The sequence below is a fragment of the Protomyctophum parallelum genome (genome assembly GCF_964188405.1).
Source record: "Protomyctophum parallelum genome assembly, chromosome: 1".
Taxonomy (NCBI): domain Eukaryota; kingdom Metazoa; phylum Chordata; class Actinopteri; order Myctophiformes; family Myctophidae; genus Protomyctophum; species Protomyctophum parallelum.
This window is the reverse complement of record NC_139697.1, coordinates 42,414,760-42,441,068: the sequence shown is the minus strand read 5'-3', so window position 1 is coordinate 42,441,068 and position 26,309 is coordinate 42,414,760. Positions and strand designations below refer to the sequence as shown.

At 43.4% G+C, this 26,309-nt stretch overlaps 2 protein-coding genes across 4 annotated transcripts in view; both read left to right on the top strand.

The window, feature by feature from the left end:
• Positions 1-565: 565 nt before the first annotated feature.
• LOC310871051 (uncharacterized protein) lies at positions 566-6,140 on the top strand (the record flags this gene model as incomplete). Its single annotated transcript, XM_083782500.1, has 4 exons — positions 566-831; positions 2,151-2,316; positions 2,776-2,869; positions 6,103-6,140. The coding sequence occupies 4 exons, from the start codon at positions 566-568 to the stop codon at positions 6,138-6,140; spliced, it is 564 nt and encodes a 187-aa protein (XP_083638626.1).
• Positions 6,141-7,346: 1,206 nt separating this feature from the next.
• arhgef2a (Rho guanine nucleotide exchange factor (GEF) 2a) overlaps positions 7,347-26,309 on the top strand; it is a 45,599-nt gene continuing 26,636 nt past the window's right edge. For 2 of the 3 annotated variants that reach the window (XM_083777261.1, XM_083777260.1), the window contains exons 1-2: positions 11,656-11,915; positions 24,396-24,558. In XM_083777261.1, coding sequence (XP_083633387.1) covers positions 11,853-11,915; positions 24,396-24,558 — 226 coding nt within the window. In that variant the 5' untranslated portion in view covers positions 11,656-11,852. Of the gene's footprint in view, positions 7,429-11,655; positions 11,916-24,395; positions 24,559-26,309 lie in introns of those variants that run through there. The other variant, XM_083777262.1, reaches the window with a different exon arrangement.

Sequence of the window (26,309 nt, the reverse complement as noted above, 5' to 3'; positions counted from 1 at the left end):
AGTAAGTAACTTCATGTTTATGTAAAGTGAAACACCACACTGCCGTTCACAATGGAAACAGGAGTCTTATTTACAGACGCATCTACAGAGAGAAAGAAAGTGGATGAAAAGGCTTCATTGATAACTAAGGGTGTATCAAAGTCAAAGCTCACACAGAGATGACGGGCGGTTTCAACCGTACCGGGTGGTTCCTCCTCAGGGCTAGAGACGATAGAAAGAGGATGTAATGCTAGCCTATATAATAAACAAACAAAAATTAATTCTGTACGGCGAACTTCCTTGGCGGAAGTCTTTAAAGGTCCCATAACTAATGGGCCACATACATAACATAGTTTAGTTCATTTTCTTTTTTTCCAACAACAACAAAAAATAGTAGAATTACTATTTTTGAATATTTAAAGGCAGAATGTTCTATCGTTTCCGTTAATTTGGTCTTAGTACACGATACAATTTCGGCTAGTTAATGCTTTTTTGTAAAACCCTGCATATTTTTCATTTTAATTTCAGTTAAGTAAGAACTTTTTCGAATTCTAGTTTTCATGATTTCGTTTTTGTCCCCTTTAAGATGCAGACGGTTTCCCCACCCTCGTCGACCCCCGGTCCCGTCCCCGACCTGGTGGTCCCACCCCCAGCGCCACCCGTCCTCCCTGTGCCGTCCCCTCCGCTCTCCCCAGGAGGCCTCTCGCCGCCGACGGCCCCCGTGATACGGCGGCGCTCTGCGGCCACGCGTCACCTCAGACACTTGGACCCCTGGAGGAGACACAGCTGGGAGCCCGGGGCCGTGCCGGGGCCGCAGCAACTCGAGGCGCCATGCGACGCCGACAACTACAGGTAGGCTTGAGGTTTGGTCTGCTCTAGTGTTTCCATTGGATATGAACCCCATTCTGACCTGAGATCAGATTCATACGAGGTTTCCGCCGGACACACACTGGTCTGATTAACCCATTCTGACCTGAGATCAGATTCTAAAAATGTCAGTCGCTCTTCGATTTTTCAAAAATAGCAGACCTACAAGCTCGTATCGCGCCACTCGGTGGCGCGCTATGAGCTTGTAGATCTGCTATTTTTCAATAGCTAAAGCATAACATGATGCTGACACCAAAATGGGTGCCCGGTCAGAATGGGATAAGCGGCAATAGAGTGCCGAGGTCCTTATGTCACTCGTTCATCCCCTTGGTCACGCAAGTACTTTCTCTATTGAGAATAACATCAGATCATCTTAGAATCGTCTCGTATAAGAATTGTGGTCCAGAAATAAATAAATTGTCCCTGCGCTATTGTTAGGGAGGTGGCTCTGTATCGTTTACAATATCATTCATTATTAATTTGGCGGCGGTAACGTTAGCGTTTTTCAGTTATAGTACCAAGATTTGCTTGTGAAAATATTAATATCAATAATAATATCAATGTAGTAATACAATTGTAATATCAATAGTCAATGAAGCATATTCAAAGATTTGCACAAATGTTCAAGATTTTTCTAAAATAGCAGATCTACAAGGTCATAGTGCTGCACAAATTAGCTTGTTTATCTGCTAGTTTTGAATAGCATACAAACTTATAAAATTGTTTAAAAAAATGACACGGGTGATTTCCTGGTTTTAATGGGTTAGATGTGTGTTTTTAGTACGGTTTCGAATGACGATTTAATGGCCGTCATCATCAGCCCTTATCAAGATGCAATGTAGCCAGTATGGACAGTCACATTTCCTACATATTGACATTGTTGTCAGCCATTGTCCATTGATCTACGTCGCGTTAGTCGCGTTGTCCGACTACTAACCCTATTACTACCCCTAACCCTAATCTCAATCTTAACCAGCCACGTAAGTAAACATACCTACAGTGAAAATGTATTGTTGTATAGCGTAGTTTCACGTTGGTTTTGCTTTTGCAACTGTATTTTCACGTTTCCTAGTCACCTACAGTACTCGTAGGCAGTATGTATCTATATTGCTCCATTGCATGGTCTGATAAGGAGCATTAGTTATTATCGGTAGATAACATCTGAAGTGGGTGATCTAGATTACATTTGAACAAGATTCTTGTGTGTGTGTGTGTGTGTGTGTGTGTGTGTGTGTGTGTGTGTGTGTGTGTGCGTGTGTGTGTGTGTGTGTGTGTGTGTGTGTGTGTGTGTGTGTGTGTGTCAGTGTGAGTTTGGAGAACCTGGACCCAGAGGAGATGGAGAAGGTGATGGGCTCCACGCTGGGAAAAGGAAGGAGGTCCCGGGGCCTCCTGCCCCCACATGAAGGCTCCTTATCCTCCCTGACGGAGGAGGAGACGGCCATGGACCCCCAGCTTTACGCCAGAATGGAGGTGAGCCGTGTTCATTTTGTCGACCAAAACCATGATGAAAAATGTTAGTCGAATACATTTTTTGAGGCGCCAGCTCCTCCAATGTATGGCTTTTGGAGATTACCTCATAAGACAGTCTATGGGATGTTTTAGTTTGTTCAGAGCACTGATGACGTAAATCGTTTGCCGATTTACGTCATCAGAGCTCTGATTTGTGATTTTTCATTGACTGAAAATCGAAATAAAAATAAGCAATGATGACAAAAACCATGACTAATTGTACAAATAATACAAAATAGACAAAATTTTTAGGGAAGTACTAGTGGAGTGGAGATGCAGTAGAACTACAAGTCATTTTATGCTTGGCGCGGCGCCGTGGTTATCTCGCTCAGAAAATAGCCGATCTACAAGCTCACAGCGCTTGTAGACTCGCTTATATACTGCAGGCTTATCAATAATATGCTACTGCGTTCCATTCAGCTGGGCTGGAGTTCGTCTGCCCCCAGCCTCAACGTAGACCCCATGGCCTCGGACGGGTCCCGTCGACGCCCCCGCCCCCGCTCACACTGCTACGGTAGGACGCTCATCGTTTATTTATTATAAGATGATGAGATGGTGAACACAACATTCCAATGAGCACACACACCGCTGAAAAGCCTACATTCACTCTCTCTTTCATTTTGTGATTTCAATATTAACTATAATAAGTTAACACTGCTGTGGACCATGAATACACTCAGCCAGTTTCACCCATTACATTTTGAATATGTATTTTGGCCTCAAGGTGGTGCTAGAGGATAGGCCATGGGGTTGATCTGGGATGCTGGTGGTGGGAAGTAAATTGAAATTCCATGACAATCCAGCTACTATTTTTCGTCACTGTCAGACATAAATCTTGTATCTACATATTTCATATTTCTTATGTTTTACATACATTTAGGATCCATTTTATACTCTGCTGTATAACAGTGTCATGCAACAGTAGCCAAAATAACTGATCTAGATTGGCAAGTTTTGGCAAAATAAATCTTGAAATGAACATTTCTAAAAATGTTCACCTATAAAACATGGACAAAACAGGTTTGCCAGATTGAAAGTGGTTAAGTGTGCCTGCTAGACAAAATAAGAGTCCCCCTGCTGGCTCAACCTGGTAATTGCATGTGACACATAAACCTGTCTGGTCTAGTATTCCACTCACATCCCATAAATAAATCATTAATAAAAACAGTACTATATGCCATCATAAAATGACATAAGAGTGCGAGGAGACACGTTAATTGACGAGACACATTAATCGATATTAATATGTTCCCTTACTGGTAAACATTAAAAGTGATATTTTGGGGCAAAAATTTGTATATATTCTTTTAAGGTGGTTACTTCTTTTAATTACTTCAAATTCTACTTGTTTATCTTCTATCCAGGTATGAGTTCTCTCTCCTCCTAATTGGATGAAATTGGTATCCTGACCTAAATCTGTTTACTAAAGAGATGGGGAAACCCCCTGTACCCAACCCCCCCCCCCCCCCCCCCCTTCTTCTGTTAATGAGCAAATACTCTATGTGGTTCCCAACCTCCCCCCCTTCTTCTGGCAAAAGATAAGACTCAAGCAAGCGCGCATGGACTCACACACGCACGCACACGCACGCACGCACGCACACGCACACACACACACACACACACACACACACACACACACACACACACACACACACACACACACACACACACACACACACACACACACACACACACACACGTGAGTTTCAGAAAACAGCTTGTTATCAGAAATAGCCAGTTACATACTGTGTTACAAACTGTGTCTGGGGAACTTGAGTACCAAGCCTCCTCTCAACTCCCTTTCTGTTTGTGTCACACTGTTTTCTTACTGTGTGTGTGTGTGTGTGTGTGTGTGTGTGTGTGTGTGCGTGTGCGTGTGCGACTGTGCATGTGTGTGTGTGTGTGTGTGTGTGTGGCTACATGTGTTACTATACTGGTGAGGGTCAAATGTCCGCACAAGTATAGCAGAAAAAGACATTGTGAGGACCATTTTCTTGGTCCTGACAAGAGAAATGGTTGTCTTGTTTCAACAATACTGTGACTGTTAGGCTTACAATTGGGAAAACATGCAGGTTGGAATTTGGATTAGGATTAGATAGTATTTCAAGGTTAGTTTTAAGGGTCTGGCTTAAAGTTATGCTGGATTTATGCTTAGATTCGTAGCAGTGTATAGTTCACCGGAAAATAGCCGCTGCGACGTGTTTGTAGATCTGTTATTTTGTTAGTTTGTAGATCTGTTATTTTGGGGCTATTTTCAGCCATTTTCCATGCCGTCCTAAAACGACGTCCCCACAAGTACAGTAATACACTGGTGTGTAGTGTCTATGTGTGCGTGTGTGTGTGCGCGTGTGTGTGTGTGTCTGTGTCTGTGTCTGTGTCTGTGTTTGTGTGTGTGTGTGTGTGTGTGTGTGTGTGTGTGTGTGTGTGTTTGTGTGTGTGTGTCTGTGTCTGTGTGTGTGTGTGTGTGTGTGTGTGTGTGTGTGTGTGTGTGTGTGTGCGCGTGTGTGTGTGTGTGCGCAGCAATGCGGAAGTCATCTTCCTGTGTTTGTTCTGCCTTGGCCCTGGCAGCACAGCAGCCCTGCAAAGCTCCCACTTCTATCTCAGCAACCTCTCAATCCCATACTCCTCTCTCTCTCTCTCTCTCTCTCTCTCTCTTTAAATTCTTTGTGCAGTCTGCCTTTTTCACCACAGCGATGAGGCTTAATTTGTACAGACCTGCACCACCTTAATTAATTAAACTCACGTGACGTCACTTTCGGAACGGTCTGTTTTTATGCAATCGTATACGCTTGGCTTCGGTTGAAGAAAACGCGGCGGCCTTCGAATGAGCATTAGGTCAGTGACTCTCAAACTTTTTATTTTCTTTTCCAGGACCCCCAGTTTAGGCCGCGGACCCCCATTTGATACCATTTGATATCTGTTGGAACCCCCCCCCCCCTCCATCTACACTGTAAATTGAAGTAACCACCAGTGTTGATTTAACTCAGAGAGCGTGTGAAACGAACCAAATTTACAGACCTGTATTCGTTAGGTTCCATTTGCACACTCTCAGAGTTACAGACCCGTAAAGGGTCCATTTTGATCCCTAGTGGGCTCCCGGACCCAGTGGTGAGAACCAGTGCAGCGTTATGCCAAATAGATGCCCCGTCGTACCACTTGCCGTGCACCAAAAAACAGCCGATCTACAAGCTCACAATTTGTCACTCTGCATGACGTGTTGTGAGGTTGTAGTAGGTCAGCTACTGTATATAGACAGCTATATTTACGATAAAGTCCAGTCATAATGTACGGCTTTCTTGCTGTCGTACGTGCTGTGATTTGAACATGATGTTGGTGATGTTAATCTGTCCTGTTACTCTATAGTGCTAGAAAGTACATTTACTCAAGTACTGTAGATGAGGTACCTTTGTACTTTACTGTAAGTATTTCCATTTTCTAGATCTAGTCCACTACATCTCAGAGGCCAATATTGTACTTGTTTTGTGTGACAGCTTTAGTTTCAAGTTACTTTGCAGATTTAGTTTTATTTTATACTTTGTCCATTTGACAATAGCTTGTAGGTCAATTATAAAAAAAAGAGGATCTACAAGCAAATCTACTTTTACCAAAGTACAATTTTGAATACTGGACTTTTATCTGTAACAGAGTATGTTTATTTTGTGGTATTGCTACTTTCACTTAAGCAAAACATGTGAGTACACGGCTGAGCTCATTGTTGAGTGTTGTTGTCTTCTTATGTCGTTTCAGAGAACCTGCCTCAACTCGGAGGATCCACTCAGAGGTGAGCACAGTAAATCATTATTCTATGACAGTGACATTTACAATGACAGTAAAAAATATTGTTATTTATACAGAGTGAGAGATTAGAAAAAGCTTGAACTTTTAGTCAATAAACAACAAGGTAAATTGTCACATATAGTGCAGAGAGAACAATGTAGTGCCTCAAAGTAGTGTTTTAGTGTCAACCAACCACCATTGGTTGGTCGACCGCTATTTTTGAAGCGAAGAACCTCCTCGATATGCTGTAGAGAAGAGCCAGACCCATGCCTGATATCTTTGTTTACGCAGTACAGCTTTATTATACTGTACTGTACTGTACAATATATGAAACCACCCACACACTTAACCACTTTCAACCTGGCGTCAATATTTTGGGCATATTATTATAGATGGACTGTTGTATTTCAATATAGTGAAAGTAACACATGTGCAAGTTCTATGAGCTTGTACATCTGCTATTTCCACTACTTCTGCACAACACTGTCGTATGATGAAGCAAGAATGAAACAAAATATTTATGAAAATGGTGAATATTGCGACAGTATGGAGATAGCATTCCATCACTCCCCATAAGTTCATAGTAATCACTCACACCCAAAACAAGTACCCCCACCAAAGCTACCCAAAATTACCTAAAAGTACACAAAGACATACCTAAAACTACCCAAAACTACCCAAAAGTACCCCAAATACCCCTCAAACTACCCAAAGGTACTTAACCCATTCTGACCGGGCACCCATTTTGGTGTTGGCATCATGTCATGCTTTAGCTATTGAAAAATAGCAGATCTACAAGCTCATATCGACATTTTTAGAATCTGATCTCAGGTCAGAATGGGTTCATCAGACCAGTGTGTGTCCAGTGGAAACCTCGTATGAATCTGATCTCAGGTCAAAATGGGTTAAAAGTATACCCAAAGGTACCCCAAATACCCACAACAACCCAAAGGTACCCCAAATACCCACAACAACCCAAAGGTACCCCAAATACCCACAACTCCCCAAAGGTAGCCCCAAAATACCCCAAATTGCCCACAACAACACAAAGGTACTCACAAATACAACCAAGCACACACACACGTTGGTAGTAGCATTATTGGGCACTTTTGTGTTTTGGGTTACGTTTGGGTACTCCCACGATGGTAAATGTCTTTGGGTGACCTGTGTGTGCTCCGTGCGTCTCCACGCAGTGTGGACAGTGACCACAGCGAGGACGGGAAGGGGGACAGCGACAGCCCTCTGGTGCGAACGTTCAGCTTCCTGCGCAAGATGGCGGGCAGGACGTCACACAAGGTACGGTTCACGTTCACAATCTGGATCAGCGTTATTGCAAATCACCGGTTTACAGGTAAGGAAAGGAAAGGAAAGGTACTATGTTTACCCAGGGGGGCAGTCAGACAGATATTTTGTGAAGCCACTAAGGAAATCGTAGTTCATATAATGGCCTGTTGTGGCGCTGTCATTGGGCCCAAAAAAACCATTGCCCCATAGAAGTCCATGTATTTGGGCCCAACTTCACCTAGACTGTATTACCTTAATAAACATGGTCATGAATACTTTCTGCTTCCAGTCACTAGTTTAAAGTCTCATTTCTAATGTCATAATATTCTTTTTGGAAAATTATGGTCCCATTAATTAAAAAAAAGACCATAAAGTCGCGTATGTTCTGAGGGGCGTGGCTACCGTTACAGTCTATGATCGGGATTCCCCTCCCACTCGAGTCAAAATAAAAACCAACGGAGAAGAAGGGGGGAAGTCCCGCCTCGTTGTCTGGGCCAGCCAATGGCCAGCTGGGCCCAAACGGATCTAGAAAGATGGCGACTTACAGTGCAAGGAATAACAGGCTTCATTTTTGATGTTTACCCAGGGTAACTGGACTAAGCTCAAGAACTTGTTTACAGCCAGGCCCTGCTCATATAGAACATTTCATGGTAGAGGTTCAATGCCCTGTCCAAGGGCACTTGATCGGTGGTAATTTTAACGTGCCGGTCCGGTGATACGAACTATAGCGACCTTCACGATATCAAGACCCCTCCGCAAACCGTTCAGCCACCGCTGCCGCTGAGGTTGTGTTGTTTCCCAGAAAGTGTTAAGAAAACAGCTAAAGAAGCATGTCAAAGAGAACATACATTTATAACCAATAATAAATAAATGGATTCAATACGTAAATAGACTGCATACCCCGGGCATACCCGGGGTATGCAGTCTTTTACTGTTTACACAAACACCCTAAACATATGAAATCTGGGAAATTTGACGCATTTGTCACTGTCTTCATATGCTAATTGTAAATAGTAGCCTGTTTTCATTGAAACCATGCTGTTGGATATACAGTAGGCACCTAATACATATCTTTCCTCTAGTTTTATTGTGTGTTTTATTAATGACACAAAACAAAAGGTTTTTGTCGATGGCTGCTAGAGGCAATGTGCTGTATTTATTCGCTTCAGTGCAGCTCATTCATAATCAAAATTATGAATGATTTTGGATTTTTGCCATTATCCCATTCTGACCGGGCACCCATTTTGGTGTTGGCATCATGTTATGCTTTAGCTATTGAAAAATAGCAGATCTACAAGCTCATATCGCGCCACCGAGTGGCGCGATACGAGCTTGTAGGTCTGCTATTTTTGAAAAATCGAAGAACGACTGTGACATTTTTTTTTATCTGATCTCAGGTCAGAATGGGTTCAGCAGACCAGTGTGTGTCCGGCGGAAACCTCGTATGAATCTGATCTCAGGTCAGAATGGGTTATGCATTTATACGCGTGTAGAACTTTTCTTCGATGCAAAAACAACGCTTACCGTAATCACACACGTGTCAAATGGGTAACAAAGATCTGACCATCCAGCGCCTGTTTGATGTGACGGGACCAGCGGTGGACAAAGTACTCAACCCTAGTACTACAGTCAAAGTATAGATACGCCTGGTCAACTATAGTCAACTACAAGTGAACGTTTCTCTGTACATTTGTGTTGTGTTGTATTGTCTTGTGTTGTGGTGTGGTGTGTGTGTTGTTGTGCAGTTAGACATCCATACTGTACCTGTCCATTATCTGGCTCTGGAGAGACGCCTACACTAGTACACTGTACAGTGAAAATGCCTGCACTCTGACAGTCCACATGACCCTTCAGTTAACACTGAGCACTTTACTGTATGTGTGTCTGGGTATACATTACATGCATACTTCAATAGTGCAGCTACAGCAAATTAACACAGTGACGCTCTCTCTCTCTCTCTCTCTCTCTCTCTCTCTCTCTCTCTCTCTCTCTCTCTTGTGCATGCACGCACTTACTCACACGCAAGAACGCACACACACATGCACCCTGAACCTGAATCTTTTTTAATCTTTTTGAATATTGTACTGAATCTTTCTTGCCACTAAAACAGCACTGAAGGGGAAGTGAAACATGTTCTACAATCTACACACACACACACACACACACACACACACACACACACACACACACACACACACACACACATACAAGTAAGACGCCCTGAGTGCGAGAAGCGGTGAGGTCGCGTGCACGCATCCGCCTGGGTGACGGCAGACTGCTGGGCGAGCGCTGGCGCTTTGGCATGGGGGGGTCAGATCAACATATGGAATGAATTCTGTACTGGCCATATATGGAGCGTGTCTTGAGTGTTGCTGGCCGGCTCCATGCTGATCTAGGTGATGACCCAGTCTTCTCCATGTATGGCTATCAAGGGTTTGATGAGGTCAGTGTCGTGATCTTCATATCTGGAGACGGCCGAGCGTGTCACGAGGAGTGACGGACTGATGGCCATATTTGGTGGCGTGACGTGTCACGAGGTGTGACGGACTGACGCCCATATATGGTGGCGTGATGGACTAACGGACTGACAGGTTTTGCAGGTTTTCATAGTAATCTGCGACCTAGTGTCTCAACAAATACAGTACACCCGTCCGTTCTGGAGAAAACATTGTGGTAGTGAAGTGGTTGACCATCCCCTTTGCTCTGATGTCACACTGTAGCCTAATGTCAAATATCTGTCTCTCAGTTCACTCTTGGTGATGTCAGTGGTTCTCAAACTGTGGGTCGTGACCCCCCAGGTTGGTCCCCAAAACATTTTGGGCAGGTCAGATGATTTGCTTTATGCACAAAAAAAACCTAACGTACAGTGTATACCGGGTATTTGCGCTTTTCTAAAGTGACAATTGCATATAAAACCGAAGGGTCCTTGGGAATCACTGTCCTTAGTTACGGACGCGCTGCTGCACTGTCTCATGCATTGTACATGTTTACCTTGCTTATTGCAAGTTGCTATGGATAAAGAGCTACATTGTAAATTGTAAACTAATGCTCAGTGCCATCCATCGTGGGAGGAACAGGGATTTGATGGAGGCAGGGAGGAGTGGGAGGAAGAAGTGGAGATTGTGATGTGCTCCGTGTAAACGCTCGCCCACAGCGCAATCTGTCCGTTTCACATCTCCTGTCGTCGGGCAGAAACCTTGTACCTATACCTCCATATTTATAATGTTGAAATGAATGCCCTGCTTTATCAGACAGATACAGACAGGTCTCCATACATGGGCATATAGAAGGGAGGGACACAGGCAGACAGGCATTCTTAAACACATTCTGACCTGAGATCAGATTAATACGAGGTTTCCGCCGGACACACACTGGTCTGATGGACCCATTCTGACCTGAGATCAGATTCTAGAAATGTCAGTCGCTCTTCGATTTTTCAAAAAATAGCAGACCTACAAGCTCGTATCGCGCCACTCGGTGGCGCGATATGAGCTTGTAGATCTGCTATTTTTCAATAGCTAAAGCATAACATGATGCCGACACCAAAATGGGTGCCCGGTCAGAATGGGTTAAACACAGGGTGCTAATTTAAAAATCACACTTGTGTGAAGTGAGGGGGGCTCACTCCCTTAAACAAACCTCATACTCTAAACAAACATTAATGTCCATAGCCTTGGCTGCCACATGGCGTTATTCCGAAAGTTGAAGTGGCTAGCTCCCCCCAAAAAGTCCCTCAAAGCGCCCCTCAAAAAGTCAATAGACTTGGCTGCCTGTAATTCCCCAAAGCCAGATGTTGGAGGGGCTAGTGCCCTCCATAAAATGTTTAAACATTAGAATCTCCAGCTATTCTTGGCAAACTGTTACACATACACAATAGGAAATAGTTGATCTCACAGTCATGTACCGCACAGTAGAGGATGCCAAAACTACAATCTGAAAATGTTATGTTCCACATTTTCTAACCCTACAAATCTGTGTGTGTGTGTGTGTGTGTGTGTGTGTGTGTGTGTGTGTGTGTGTGTGTGTGTGTGTGTGTGTGTGTGTGTGTGTGTGTGTGTGTGTGTGTGTGTGTGTGTGTGTGTGTGTGTGTGTGTGTGTGTGTGTGTGTGTGTGTGTGTGTGTGCGAGAGAGAGAGAGAGAGAGAGAGAGAGACAGGGATGGGGGGTGTGGTTATATTTCCTGTATTAGTGTGTAGCAGTATGTTGCGCAAACTCTCGTCGACAGAGAGCAGAGAGAGAGGAACCAACCAAAGCGTTGAGTAATAATATCCACCCTGCGTGTCAGTCTGACTGGCAGCAGCTCTACAAACCCTTTACACTGAAGTTTACTGCTAGAATATAATATAGCCAGGAGAAGAAGAAACACATTTTGGGATATTTGGTCCTTAAAGGAAGAACAATAAGAACAGGAAGAAAGAGGAATAAACAATATTCATCATGTCCAGAGCTGGGGATATGAACAAAAACCGACAGGAGAGAATGAGAGAGATCACTTTGAGGGTGAGTGACCATTAGATTAATAATAATAATAATTATTATTATTAGTAGTATTATTAGTAGTAGTAGTAGTAATAGTATTTCAAACTAATACATTACTCATGATGACAAACTTCTGGCTGTGGGATAAAAACTTGATTTATAGTCCGTCGCGTGACAGTATCGCTGGCTGAAAATAGCAGATCTACAAGCTCACCACCTGTATGCCTTGTGAAATTGTAGATCTGCTATTTTTGGAAGTATGGGAGTACAGTATGTATGGTATTGGAGCATAACGGAGGGTTAACAGAGAACTCTTGAGAGGTGACAGATACTTTGTTCATTATCCTACTTGATGTTAAATGGCTTCCAGTGTGAGTTTTAGCACAAAGCATAAGACCTGTTGACCTGAGCAGAGAGAGAGAGAGAGAGAGAGAGAGAGCAAGAGATGCTACTACGTGTCAAACTATTTGTGATGAATTAATGATGTAACTTACTCATAAATAACTGTGCAAAATAGCCTTTAGTCTTAATTTGTAAGCGTTTAACGCTTAGTTAACATGACATATTTTAAGCTGAGTGAAGATGAACGATAGATAAGATACGATAGATGAAAAACATAATTGATTCACCAGAAACAGCAGAGATGAAGGTTTGCACAAGAAAGGAGAAGTACAAGTCACCGCAAGTAGCCCATGAGGCAACCTCTCCACCATGGCTTTTAGGGGTGGGTATCGTTTAGGATTTTATTATTCATTAAAAGTTCAGAATATTTATGTATTTATATCATCCAGATGAGGTTTTACGTTGTCATTTACTGCCCTAAACAAACAACAAAGTCCATAGACTAGGCTGGCAACCGGTTATTTTTCATTTGTCTTTAAACAAACATTACATGTCCATAGACTTGGCTGCCACATGGCGTAATTTCAGAAAGCTATGCTTTGACGGGGCTAGCGACCCTCAAAGATATGTTTATTCCGTGATAACACTTAATGGGAAGCAGTAAGGCTTATTGTAATGGAACCTTTGATGATTTTCATTTAATTAATTAATTTTATTAATGGAATATGATAATGACAACCAACCCTAATGGATTTACCCTAGTGGAGTATCCACAAAGAATCTAAACACTGCCCTCACAGGCTGCCCTCTTCAGTCAGTGTTGGTTTAACTCTATTATTTACTGTGTAAAAGTGTATTTTCTAGTAAAGCTTCCACCATGCGGACCCCAGGGGTTCTCCAGGAGATTCCATGGGGTCCCCCAGATAAGTGATTGATTGTTAAGAACCAAATACCCTATGGGTATGTTACTGAGAGTCTCCAAATGGAACCAAATGGAGTTGGACCCTTACAGGTCTGTAACTCTGAGAGTGTACAAATGGAACCAAATGGACCCTTATGGGTCTGTAACTCTAAGGCCTCACTCACACTGTTGCAACATGCATACAACATTTGTCTTGTGTCTTGTCCGTGTTTAATGGCCGCCCCCAATGCATTTCCAATGGAAGTCACATGGTTTGACAAAACATTTTTGTTTGATGTGGGGGAGGGGGGCACAACACAATCTAATATACGGCAACGTTCCCCGTGTTTCTTCACTGGTCCGATCTAGAAGAGCGCAGTTTGCCGGCCACTGCTACAGAGCTGACAATGAGGTTATATTTTCCCTTCATCTCTGGAGTCCTGCCTCAGGACGGACCAGAGGTAGAAAGATGTCGTTCCCTGATGTCATCGCTATAGGGACACATGCTTCAGTAGGCTGGAACTGGGGGTGGCAATGAAGGACCGGGAAGTCTGGCGTAGCATTGTGGAATCCATGATCTCGACCGCGGTTGATGATGATGATGATTGGATATATCTATCTATCTATCTATCTATCTATCTATCTATCTATCTATCTATCTATCTATCTATCTATCTATCTATCTATCTATCTATCTATCTATCTATCTATCTATCTCAGTAATAAAATGCAGAATGGATTAATACAAAACCCTGTCGCACATCAACACAACTTTCTATGTGTGTAGCAGTGACTGTGCGTGTGTGTGTGTGTGCGTGCGCGTATGCATACGTGCATGTTTAACTATAGCAACGGTTGCTATAGAAATGCCAGTGGGTTGGTGGTGTGATATTATCTCGTTCCTCTGGCACATTCAGAAGGCCTTGGCCTCACTCAAACACACATGCACACGTACATGCGCACGTCGCACATGCATGCACAGCCCGCACACATGTATGCACGCACACACATTTGTATTACTACTAGACTTTACCCGTTCTGAATATATGAACACCAAATTATGTACAGTGTGGGTAATGCGATGTAATAGTTCACATTACTGATTGGGGGGAAATTGTCCTGTCTCGCTATAGCGCACGTAGGCTATGCTATCGCAATCATAGAAGATGTATCCCCCAAAAAGCATGTTTTTGCAATAAACGGATGAAAATGGAATTGCTTTTGGCTCTCCATTGATTAACAGTTTTACTGCTCCTGGCGGAACGTTCCGCCATACGGAATCCAACCAGCAACTGCTTCCAGGGCTGTGCGGCGCTAGGTTCCGTGAGGCGGTCCGTGCGTCGTGGCGTTGTGAGGTGGCGCAGAAAGCGAGCAGCTGTCTCGCTCTATGCTAAGGAAGTACTCTGACTGACAGACAGCGAGTGAGCGTCTGCTAAATGATTAGATCGATATAGGTCCAGAAATCATGTGTACCGTTTCTTTGTGAGATTTGCACAAAAGCTGTAGGTGGAAGAGCAAAAAGTGTGTTTTGAAGAAAAGTCAAAATGGCGGAAAATCTATCCTGACGCAAATGGTGCTACCAGGCTAATTGTATACACATTACACCATGCGGAAATATGTCCATAACACCATTCTGTACCCAGTGTAAGGTCACTGACAGCATGCTTCTGTCATGACTTCAGCTTTATTTTATTCTTTTAGGAAAACATATTTTAGGGATACTGTAAGAACCCTTTGTTTCTTCAAAGCCATTTAGACCTGAGGCCGACTTTAAAAACATCTTCTAAAGTATTTTGCAATGGCAATGGTTCTCAAACTTTTCATGTCAAGGACCCCCAGAATTATCCGTTTGTCCACAGACCCAGTTAATAATGTTAGCTTTTTAAAATACCACTATGCTATATACACAGTATTCAACGATTTGCACAAACTTTCAAGATTTTTGTGAGTACACATTGTGAGCTTGTAGATCTTGTAGATCAGGGGTGCCCACACTTTTTTTGACGTGAGATCTACTTTTAAACTGACCAGCTCAACAAGATCTACTGACCCAAAAAGTTACCATCGAAATGGAAATTGTGGGAGGAAAAAAGGCCTCCCTCCCCTTCTGTATGTAAGTGGTAGTCTTTTCGGGTTCTTTGCCTCTCATATCTTTTATGTAACTTTATAATACTACTGCCGTTTGTGAGGAATACTCTTCAAAACAAAGCATTGCACTATAGAACTACAGAACCGTGAAGGGAGCTGAGTTCTGTGATTTTTGTTTACACATTTCTTTATTGCAATGATTACCTTTTACGGGCATGTCATGTGGTCTACCTGCACAGCCTTTGTGATCTACCTTATCCCATTCTGACCTGAGATCAGATTCATACGAGGTTTCCACTGGACACACACTGGTCTGATTAAGGGCACCCCTGTTGTAAATCTACAAAACTCTGAAACATTAGGAGGAATTGAGACAAAACTAAAAGAAGAAAAGGAAAGATGTATTCTGTATAAAACGTATAGGAAGATACGTGCAATTATTCTTGAAGATTTCTGTGCTCCATGACATTTTATTATTACAAGTAGTATTACTTTATTGTGTCCATTATATTATGTTGTATTTGTTACACAACTATTACCAGGTATGAAATAAAGCCAGAGAGGAGTGGCAGGCTGGATGGTGAACACTGTACACTGAGCATGTGGATAAGAATACTGCGTAGGATGGAGAGGAAGACCCAAGGACAGGGAGAGGAAGAGAGGGGGAGAGTTAGTGAGTGAGAGAGAGACAGAGAGAGAGAAGCAGAGGAAGAGATGGAGAGAGAAGTGACTCATGCCTAAATTATTCTTCATGGTAGATGATATGGAGTCTGCGCCTCTTTCGAGCTTGCAGATCTGCTACTTTTGATGCTTTTGTGTGACACTGCAGTATGATCAAGTAGGGCGATCATTTATGAAAAACACAAAAAATAAGAGGTTTATGACCGACGGCGACAATGATTGACAAAGTACATACACACTCACGCACGTGCACACGGAGACAACGTTCAGAGTATGTCTGTGTGCAACTGTGCATGCGTGTGTGTGTGCGTTTTTAATATGTCGGTCAGGCTAAACTTAAACGGCCCTGAGCGTTGAGGGGCCCCTAAGGGCCTAATTGAGGTTAGAGGGACAATCAGCAATCTGTTCTTATTTAAAAAAATATATATATACTTTTCAGCTATAATGACAAGCTCAAAATTGTAAGGTTGTAAGTTGACCTTTTTGTAGTTTGCTTTAACCCATTCTGACCTGAGATCAGATTCATACGAGGTTTCCGCCGGACAAACACTGGGTCTGATGAACCCATTCTGACCTGAGATCAGATTCTAAAAATGTCAGTCGTTCTTCGATTTTTCAAAAAATAGCAGACCTACAAGCTCGTATCGCGCCACTCGGTGGCGCGATATGAGCTTGTAGATCTGCAATTTTTCAAAAGCTAAAGCATAACATGATGCTGACACCAAAATGGGCGCCCGTTCAGAATGGGTTAAAGATCAACAGGGATGGAGTTTAGTTTTTTTTTCAGCATAGGATCAGCAGCATTACAAAGAGTAGACCCTCGACAGTACGACAATAAGGTCTATGCAGGTCCTAACGGATCTATTGTCTCTGTCCGGTGGAAACTGTCCAAAACTGTTACTTTTCAAGGATTCATATTCAAAAATGGCAAAAGCCACAAATCGACAAGCTCTGTCTAAACACGTCGCTTCGCACCGTGTTTCAAGCTTGCGGATCTGCAGGAAATAGGGAGAGAGATGGGGGGGGGGGGAGACATGCAGTAAAGGCCGTCGGGATCGGGAGTCGAACCCGCGGCACACTGCCAGACTGGATTACCAGCCAAGGTGCCTGGACCACTGAGCCACGGCCCAGGCCAAGGATCTGCTACTTTTGACGCTTTTGTGTGACACTGCTGTATGATCAAGTAGGGCGTTCATTTATGAAAAAAACACTAGCGGATTCGAATGAAAATCAACCGATAATCACTTATCACTCGAATGCAATGCTGGCTCCTGCTACTGCTGGTGCTGCTGCTATTAAGAAACGCGGAGACTTCAGACTTTGGTCGCGTAGGACTATTACTAACTCTAACCCTAACCTCAGTCAATCACGTATAGCCACGTAAGTCAGTTTCACAATGTTTTTCGCTTCGGCGGCAGTAATTTCACTTCATTTCCTAATCGCTGCCGGTAGGCGCCAGGCTAGCCTAAGCCTGCTGGCTCGATTGCATTCGTGTGATAAGTAACCTACTGGTGATTATCGGTTGATAATATTCAAAGCGGGTGAAAAACAAAAAAAACGTTCGAATATGGAGATAATTGGTTCATACCCGACAGCGTCAGTCGTTCTTCGATTTTTCAAAAATAGCAGACCTACAAGCTCGTAGCGCGCCACTCGGTGGCGCGATATGAGCTTGTAGATCTGCTATTTTTCAATAGCTAACGCATAACATGATGCTGACACCAAAATGGGTGCCCGTTCAGAATGGGTTAGACACACCAACGGACCGACATGCGGTAAACAACGGTCGAACATGCGCTGCTCCCGTGCTTGCGTTAGGTTAGGGTTTGAGGTAGGTTGTCGGTCTAATGACAGTCGGACCAATTAGTATGTCTAAACTAAAGCCTGTACCCGCCACTGAGTGCGTTGCGTCACGTTGCGTTTGGGCAGCATAATTGTTTTTACCGGGGAGAATGGGTGACACCGTCCGAACGCAAGCGTCGGCAGTGGAGCACCCTTTATTGATTAAAAAGGGAGCATTCCCTGTGCCCTGTGTTGATGCTAACGCGATGCTGGCGGACGCCCCGAAGGCTGCAGTGGAGCTTCGGTGTAGGTGTCCATCTGAATCACTGGTTTTCAACCAGTGGTCCTTGAGTGGGTTCCAGGTGGTCCTGAGCTAAATGATTTAGAGCTGCATGAGAACCAACTGGATCCTCTAACTCTTGAGAGTGTAAAATGAAACCATTTGGTTTCATTTTATGCTCCCAAGAGTTACATTATTGTAAGTCTACACAATTAGAGAATGTAGAATAATTGTTATTTTGATCAACGTTTGCCTATTATCTCTTATATGGGCAAAATCTTATCCAACAACAACAAAATATTCTAGGGTCTATTATCTTTGGGTCTGAGAGACATCTTGCGCCACCCCTTATCAATAAACTTATTTCCCATTTTTTACTATTTAAAAAAACCTTTTAAAATAGTCCAAATAGCTGATCTACAAGCTCACAACGTGTAGATCAGCTAGTTGAACAATTTTAAAATGATTTTCAAAATAGTAAAAAAATGGCAAATAAGTTTAGGGATAAGGGATAAGGGTTGCGCGAGATGTAGCCCTCAGGGCCCTATTTTCGTCAGTGCTAAACCCCTTATACCTAAACGTCTTTGCCTTCATTAAAATTGTTCAACTGGCCGATCTACATCAACATGTTGTGAGCTTGTAGATGGGCTATTAGAACAATTCAAATTTCACTGATCTAAATGGCTCCACACCAACTTGGACTGTATTGTTTACCGGACTGTATACATGTACCAGTGTTTACATTAAGGACACTTACAGTTACCTGGTGGTGAACAGAACATTGGCCATCATCGATGGGGAATCCAAGCTAATAGAAACTGTAGGTTTTTCTCTTCTTGGAAAGTTAGCATACATTTAAGCACAATTTTATTTTATTTTATAATATTATTATTATTATTGTTATTTTTTATTTGTTCTCGCATTACAATTTACAATTTACAATTTAGGCATTTAGCAGACGCTCTTAATCCAGAGCGACTTACATTTAAGCAAGAACAAATGCATGGGAATACATCACATAAAAGCATTTATCATGAAACATGCGTAAGCTAAGAAAGTAACAGTGGAATATCTATATGTGAAACTATACATACACTATACATAATAAACTATACATATTCACTACTATGCTATACATATGTACTATGGCGTGCTATGACTATATACAATACAATTATAGTGCTGTCTACATAACATGCTATAAGTCTGTGTCAAATGCTATCTAAGCCAACAGAAATGCTATCTAAGGGGTTAGGGTAAGTGCTATGGGCCATGATGGAGTCTGAAAAGGTGGGTTTTCAGGCTACGGCGGAAGATTGGGAGTGATGCTGCAGTTCTGACTGCAATGGGAAGTGCATTCCACAGTTTTGGAGCCAGAAGGGAGAAGAGTTTGGGACGTGTGGAGCGTTGTCCCGGCGTCTTTAGTGAGGGTACTTCCAGTTTCATTAATAAAGGAATAATCTGTGTGGAGTTTGCATGTTCTCCCCATGTCCCCTCAGGTAGCACAGAAAACATGCAGTGATTGTGGTCTCTAAACTGCCAGCCTGATGGAGGGGAAAGGAACTGGTCGGAAACCAGGGACACTCCCCCCTGTCAGGCGAAAAGAAGCAGCTTGGACTCCTCATGCACTGAAGGAAGCATGAGGTCAGTCCCTTGCTCTTCCCCCGGGTTGGCAGAGGGTGTGTAGAGCCCAGGATTACATTTGATAATTGACACAGGGTGAAAAAATGGGTTACAAAATTGTGGGTAAAGTAAAACGAGAAATAAAACATTTGAAATCTTGTTTCAATTATCAAACCTGCCTGCCAGCAGTGCCTACCAAAGATGTCACTGGGATGGTGGGTGGGATTATGTTCTGTCCGCAGCCCTCCTCTGAGACGCAGAGTGAGTAGACACAAATGGTGACATATTCTAATGGGTTTAATGAAGACCAATTGTATGAATGATGGGTGAAGTGGTCCTGTGGTCCTGCGTTAAAGTGGTACATGTATGGTGTGTGTGTGTGTGTGTGTGTGTGTGTGTGCGTGTGTGCGGGTGTGGATGTGGATGATAGTCTGACACCGCTTCCACCTCTCACCTACTTTACCATGCTGTCGCTCTCAGGTGGAAAAACCTCGTATCTGCATATTTAAACTTTTGTGGACCATACAAGAGCGTCGCACGAAAGCAGTGAAAATAGGCAATCTACAAGATCACCTCGTGCCACGGCAGCGGCACATGGTGAGCTTGTAGATCGGGTATTTTTGCTATTTTGAGAGGAACAGATTTTGGACATGCGAGGTTTCTACCCCAACAGCAGCGACGTTAGCAGAGCTGGCAGAGAGTGTCAGAATTAACAGGAAGCGCTTTCACAAGCCGCTCTTCCCACCGGCTATCACTGATTGCGAGAGACGCTCATGCTGGAATGAAACACACACATATGCACTTTGTACACACACACACACACACACACACACACACACACACGCACACACACACAGTAGAGTATCTATGATATTGTTCTATTCATTACTGTATCTTTTAGTATTATTTGTGCTGTTGTTTTTGTATGTGTCCCTACGCAGTACGCAGGCTCCTATGAGAACTCCACTTCTCATGTATCCGTTTACCCCTGCCTATGGCAAGTGCATTTCCCTTAATAATAAAGGAGTAGTTCACCCACAAAATGTTTTTTTGTACTGTTGCAGGAGTGTCTTGTCTGTCTGTCTGTCTGTCATCCATCCTTCCATCCATCCATCCATCCAGCCATCCATCCACTTATGTATATCTATCTATCTCTACGTGAGCAAAATTGTCAGATACAGTCACGGTTAGTTTCGCCTAGCGACACCGCTGTACAATTAGGTATTTAATTGGTTATTAATTTGAAGGCAGCGCAGACACAGCAGCACAGAAGATATCCTTGAAGGTTGGGTCTAATCCTCCAGGCCTCTCTGTCTCATAAGTTACCTCAATCACACTCAGAGATAAAGACATTTTTGTCGGACGAGAGAGCCTTATGTAACAGCCCTGACGCTAGCATTTAACCATCACACACGCACGCACGCACAAGCAAACACGCATGCACGCACAGGTTTGTATTACTACACTTTTGAGGACATCAACATAGGAGGCCGTTTATGGGGGCATTTGAACCGTAAGCCTGAGAAATAGGCAATCTACAGTTACAACGAGTTGCTTGCTTCAGTGCAAGACACCAGCGCACAACTAAATCAGTTGGATCTAACTCTGTCTAAACCCTATTCTAACTCATATATCTTTTTTATTTTATTTTTGTACGATATTTTTTTGCGGCTTACGCCTTTTATTGATTTTTGAAGGGACAGACAGTAGGCTGACAGGAAACGGGAGAGAGATGGGGGGATGACATGCAGTAAAGGCCGTGTCGGGTCCGGGAGTCGAACCCGCGGCACACTGCGACTGGATTACCAGTCCGGTGCCCAGACCGTTACGCTACGGCCTGGGCCTCATATCTTTTTTTAACCATGAAACAGCCATTGCTCTTGTGAGGACCAGGAAAATTGTCTATTTCTCGAATTCTTCACGCACACAGTGTGTGTGTGTATGCCACACACACACACAGAGAACAGTGGGTTTATTGTCAGAATGTGGTCAGACTGGCTTCTGCTTTTACAACCAGAGACGATCACATGCATTGATGTGATCATCTGTCTTGAATAGCACTCTTCATCTAATAATTAGACCTAGTTTATCCCACGGGGCATATTCCATGTAGAGCTCCATGCTTCTCACGGTGTAGTTAGGGGTTAAGCACCTTGCTCGGCGACACCTCCACACATTGGCTAGGGCTGGGGATTCGAACCTGGGACCTCCTGCCTCTCCGGTTACGGCCGCCGTCCCAATCTGCAGTTTGAGGTACTCGTACTACTGGAGTCCCTCAGGGCTCTAGTCTACACTATGGTGTTTCTGTTATTGTGGGGGGGAAAGCTTTCGCTGACAACAGCCGATCGACAAGCTCACGACGCGTTGCGTTGTCACAATACAGATGCTGGGGTGTACGTGGTTGATTGGGTTGATTACAATTTGTCAATTATTTGTACTGCATCTCAGATGCCGTGAGCTTGTCGATCGGTAGTAATTGGAACAGATCAGATCAGTGAACCAATAGGATCCAACCAGACATCATGCAGGCTTGGCCAGGCTAGTCGACCGACTACTTTCGACACAATATTGGGGGGATTTTCTGCCACAACCGTCTTCTGACGGGTTCAAAAGGTTATCTCTTAGCTGCCAAGCCCGTCTTGCGACGGGTTACGACTCCCGTTTGTCGAAAAAAAACCTGTCATCCGATCTCCATAGACTCACATAATGGTCGCGATCTTCAGCGGAGTATCTCTGAAATGATCTCTTGGGATGGCACTAAAAAGCTGGCGCATCGCTCCGGTTAGCATATTATCGTCTCGTATAGGCTAGTTGGGGACCCGATTGAGCGACGGACAGGATTCGCTCTTACTTCCGCTTTCAAAATGGCTGACGACGGACCCGCAAAATGACGTCATTATTTTTTTTATTGTGATATAGTAGTCATTGCTACAGAGTTTGTTCGGTAACAGGCATTTCCCCGTCTCGCCAGCTCATTACAACATACAAGTGGTTTGCCAAATGTGAGCCAATCAGGAGAGAGTACCCATTTTGCAGTGTTCCAGTTCTAATTCTGTCTGCTCATTTATTCGTGCCGTCACTTCCAGTTTCACTTGCTTATCCTGTATGCTGAGTTCTCTCTTACCCCGATTGGATACAATTTGTATCCCAGGCCTGAAAATGTATTTTTTGTTTACTAAAGAGCTAGAACTCCTGACTCCTGTTACTGAACAACACTCTATAGCAATGATTACTATAAGAAGAATATACTGTAGTTAGTAAAACAGTGAGAACATTTTTCATTCGGTCACAAACAGGATTAAAACACAAAACTACAGACTAACATTGCGCAAGCACCCCATAGGCCTCTCTAACATTTGGGGCATCAGGGTAATATTATATTTTTATTCTTATATTTTGCATTTGTACATGTTCGGAGCCCTAAGGTCTCAGCTAGTGTCCCCCCTCCCCCCTCAGGGAAATGCAACCTGAGACTGTTGTAGATTGAAATTGTCAAAATTGATAAAATACATCTACGAGTCTAGTCTAAATATTAGGCTATGTTTGACCATGGAACTAAACAGAGGGTGATTGCAGTTTACCATGAAAATCTGTATCTCCCGTCAGTCGGTAAGTCGGTCGGTCACGCCTCCATATCATGGTCACACCTTGTGACATCATGCCTCCATATATGTTCACGCCTTGTGACATCACGCCTCCATATATGGCCATGCCTTGTGACACGTCACACCACCATATATGGCCGTCTCCATATATGAAGATCACGACACTGACCTCATCAAACACCCCCACTCCAATTTAAATAAGGACCAGTCCCTAACTTGTTGACCTTTCAGAACGGAGTCCTAACAGCTCTGGCAGTATTCCCCCGACGGCCATTTGCCACTTTTGTTTAAGCAACAACTTCCTCTCCCTACTGCAGGCCTGAAAAGAGGAAGTATGTGCGGGCTACTTCCTGTATGCTGAATGCAATCAGGCGAGCACAATTCCCCCTACAAACGTGATTTGATATTGCAAGTGCAGGGGCCCCACAAAATGAAATACACAAGACTTTTGAACACTCACTCATTTCATCAACTTTCATCATTTACCTTTTAACCCATTCTGAACGGGCACCCATTTTGGTGTCAGCATCGTGTTATGCTTTAGCTATTGAAAAATAGCAGATCTACAAGCTCATATCGCGCCACCGAGTGGCGCGATACGAGCTTGTAGGTCTGCTATTTTTGAAAAATCAAAGAACGACTGACATTTTTTTTAATCTGATCTCAGGTCAGAATGGGTTCATCAGACCAGTGTGTGTCCGGCGGAAACCTGGTATGAATCTGATCTCAGGTCAGAATGGGTTAATGATGAAGCTAAAAAAGCAAACGATGGGACTAGCAGAAGTGGCTATAATAACTCCGGTTTTGTGGTAGATGCTGATCCAGTCAAGAGCGGATACGGAAACAGTTTCTGTGTTTGCGTGAATACGTAAGATCTGAGCACAGTAAATAGAAACCAAGCTTTCCATATTTATTGGGAAAAGCCCAAGATTAGTTTTAAAATAAAGCCAGTGAAGCTTGTCCTACAGTCAGGCACAAACTACAAGCTCGCAATGTATTGCGTTGCAATGCATCATAGTGTATCGTCTCAGCAGATTAATTAGTACAGGTGAATGGAAATGATTCTGCCAATTATTAATTGCAAAATGAATTGCGATTATCTCACATAATTGCGATCAGGCGATTATTATGTAATATAATGAGACGGGCCTTTTTTGCGAACCGCGGTAACATATCATCTGTGTGTCTGTCTTCACCAGAACAAAGAGAAGGAGAGGATGAGGGAGAGGGAAAAGGAGGCTCGGGAGAGGGAGGCGCGCTACAGCAACGGTCACCTCTACACCTCCCTGACGGTGTCTGGAACCACGCTGTGCACCGCGTGCAACAAGAGCATCACCGCCAAGGAGGCCCTCAGCTGTCCCAGTGAGTAGCGCACCAACCACCACAGTAACTAAGTAGTTTGACTTGAGTAGTGAACTTCACCCATTTTCAACCTATATCTTCACATAATTGGTCTTCACTAAAGCTCAGCATAAAATGGCACCATTTTGTTTTTACTTTAGTTCAATGTTGTTTTTAAAAACGCCATTGACAATGAAGGGAAAATGTACGTCATCTTGTCCCTAACGCAAACATTAAATGCCGTTAACAATAAAGAGAGTTTAATGTTTGTGTTGGCACCGTTTGTTTTACATCACCATTACATCACCTAATCATAGCAACATGAGTTAAACTCATAGATTGTAAAAAAATATGGACAAAGCGTTCCCCGGGTCTAACATGGACGTAAAATGAAGCCTGTTATTCCTGCACTGTAAGTCGCCATCTTTCTAGATCCGTTTGGGCCCAGCTGGCCATTGGCTGGCTCCGTTTTGGCCCAGCTGGCCATTGGCTGGCCCAGACACGAGGAGGGACTTCCCCCCTTCTTCTCCGTTGGTTTTTATTTTGACTCGAGTGGGAGGGGAATCCCGATCATAGATTGTAACGGTAGCCACGCCCCTCAGAACATGCGCGACTTTATGGTCATTTTTTTAATAAATGGGACCATAATTTTCCAAAAAGAATATTATGACATTAGAAATGAGACTTTAAACTAGTGACTGGAAGCAGAAAGTATTCATGACCATGTTTATTAAGGTAATACAGTCTAGGTGAAGTTGGGCCCAAATACATGGACTTCTATGGGGCTATGGGTTTTTCTGGGTCCAATGACAGCGCCACAACAGGCCATTATATGAACTTTCAGGAGTTTCAGGCTTCACAAAATATCTGTCTGACTGCCCCCCTGGTTAGACTTTAATATATTAGCGGCCCTCAATTCACATGGGTGTGATTCTTTTAGGTACGCTAGCCCCTCCAACGTCTGGCTTTTGGAAGTTCAGTCAGAATATTGCAGCCAAGTCTGTGGACTTATAATGACGTAGACACCAGCACCCCCCACATGATGTCATGTGGCAGCTTTAAACTTGTTTGTTTAGGGCACTTAAAACAAACAGAGTACAGCCAAGTCTATGAACTTTATAATGTTTGTTTAGGGCACTTTAAACAAACATAGGGTACGATGTTTGTATAAAGAAGTGATGCGGCACTCTCTTCACACAAGCATGATTATTCTCTACTTCGTATGTGTCTCATTAGGCTTTCTTTCTTTTTTTTTTAACAAGATTTCACTTTTTGCATTGATGTTTATTAATGCGAGAACAATAGCTTCCATTATAGCATACTGACTTTCCAGGAATAGAAAGCCTGTAATTTCTATTAGCTTGGATTCCCCATCGATGATGACACCACTGATAGGCAGGTTTCGGAACTGTTCCACAGCCCTCCACTGAGACACACAGACCGAGTAGACCAGAATATAATGAGAAAATTGTCCACACAAATTCTATTACTATACCTTGTGGGGACATTTGGCCATCACAAGTATAGTAATACAAGCATGTAACACACACAAGCATGTAACACACACACACACACACACACACACACACACACACGACACACACAGGCCTACTGTAGCTTTCATCTAAGGGTGTTTGTCGGTGAGAAGGGTTGAAAGTCATTTGACTGCCCTGCAGCTGACTTCCTGTTTGAGTGTTGTGAACAGGAAGTGAAATCTGTAACTGTGTGCCATGGTGGATGAGGTCAGGCAGAAGCAGCAGAAAGACAACACT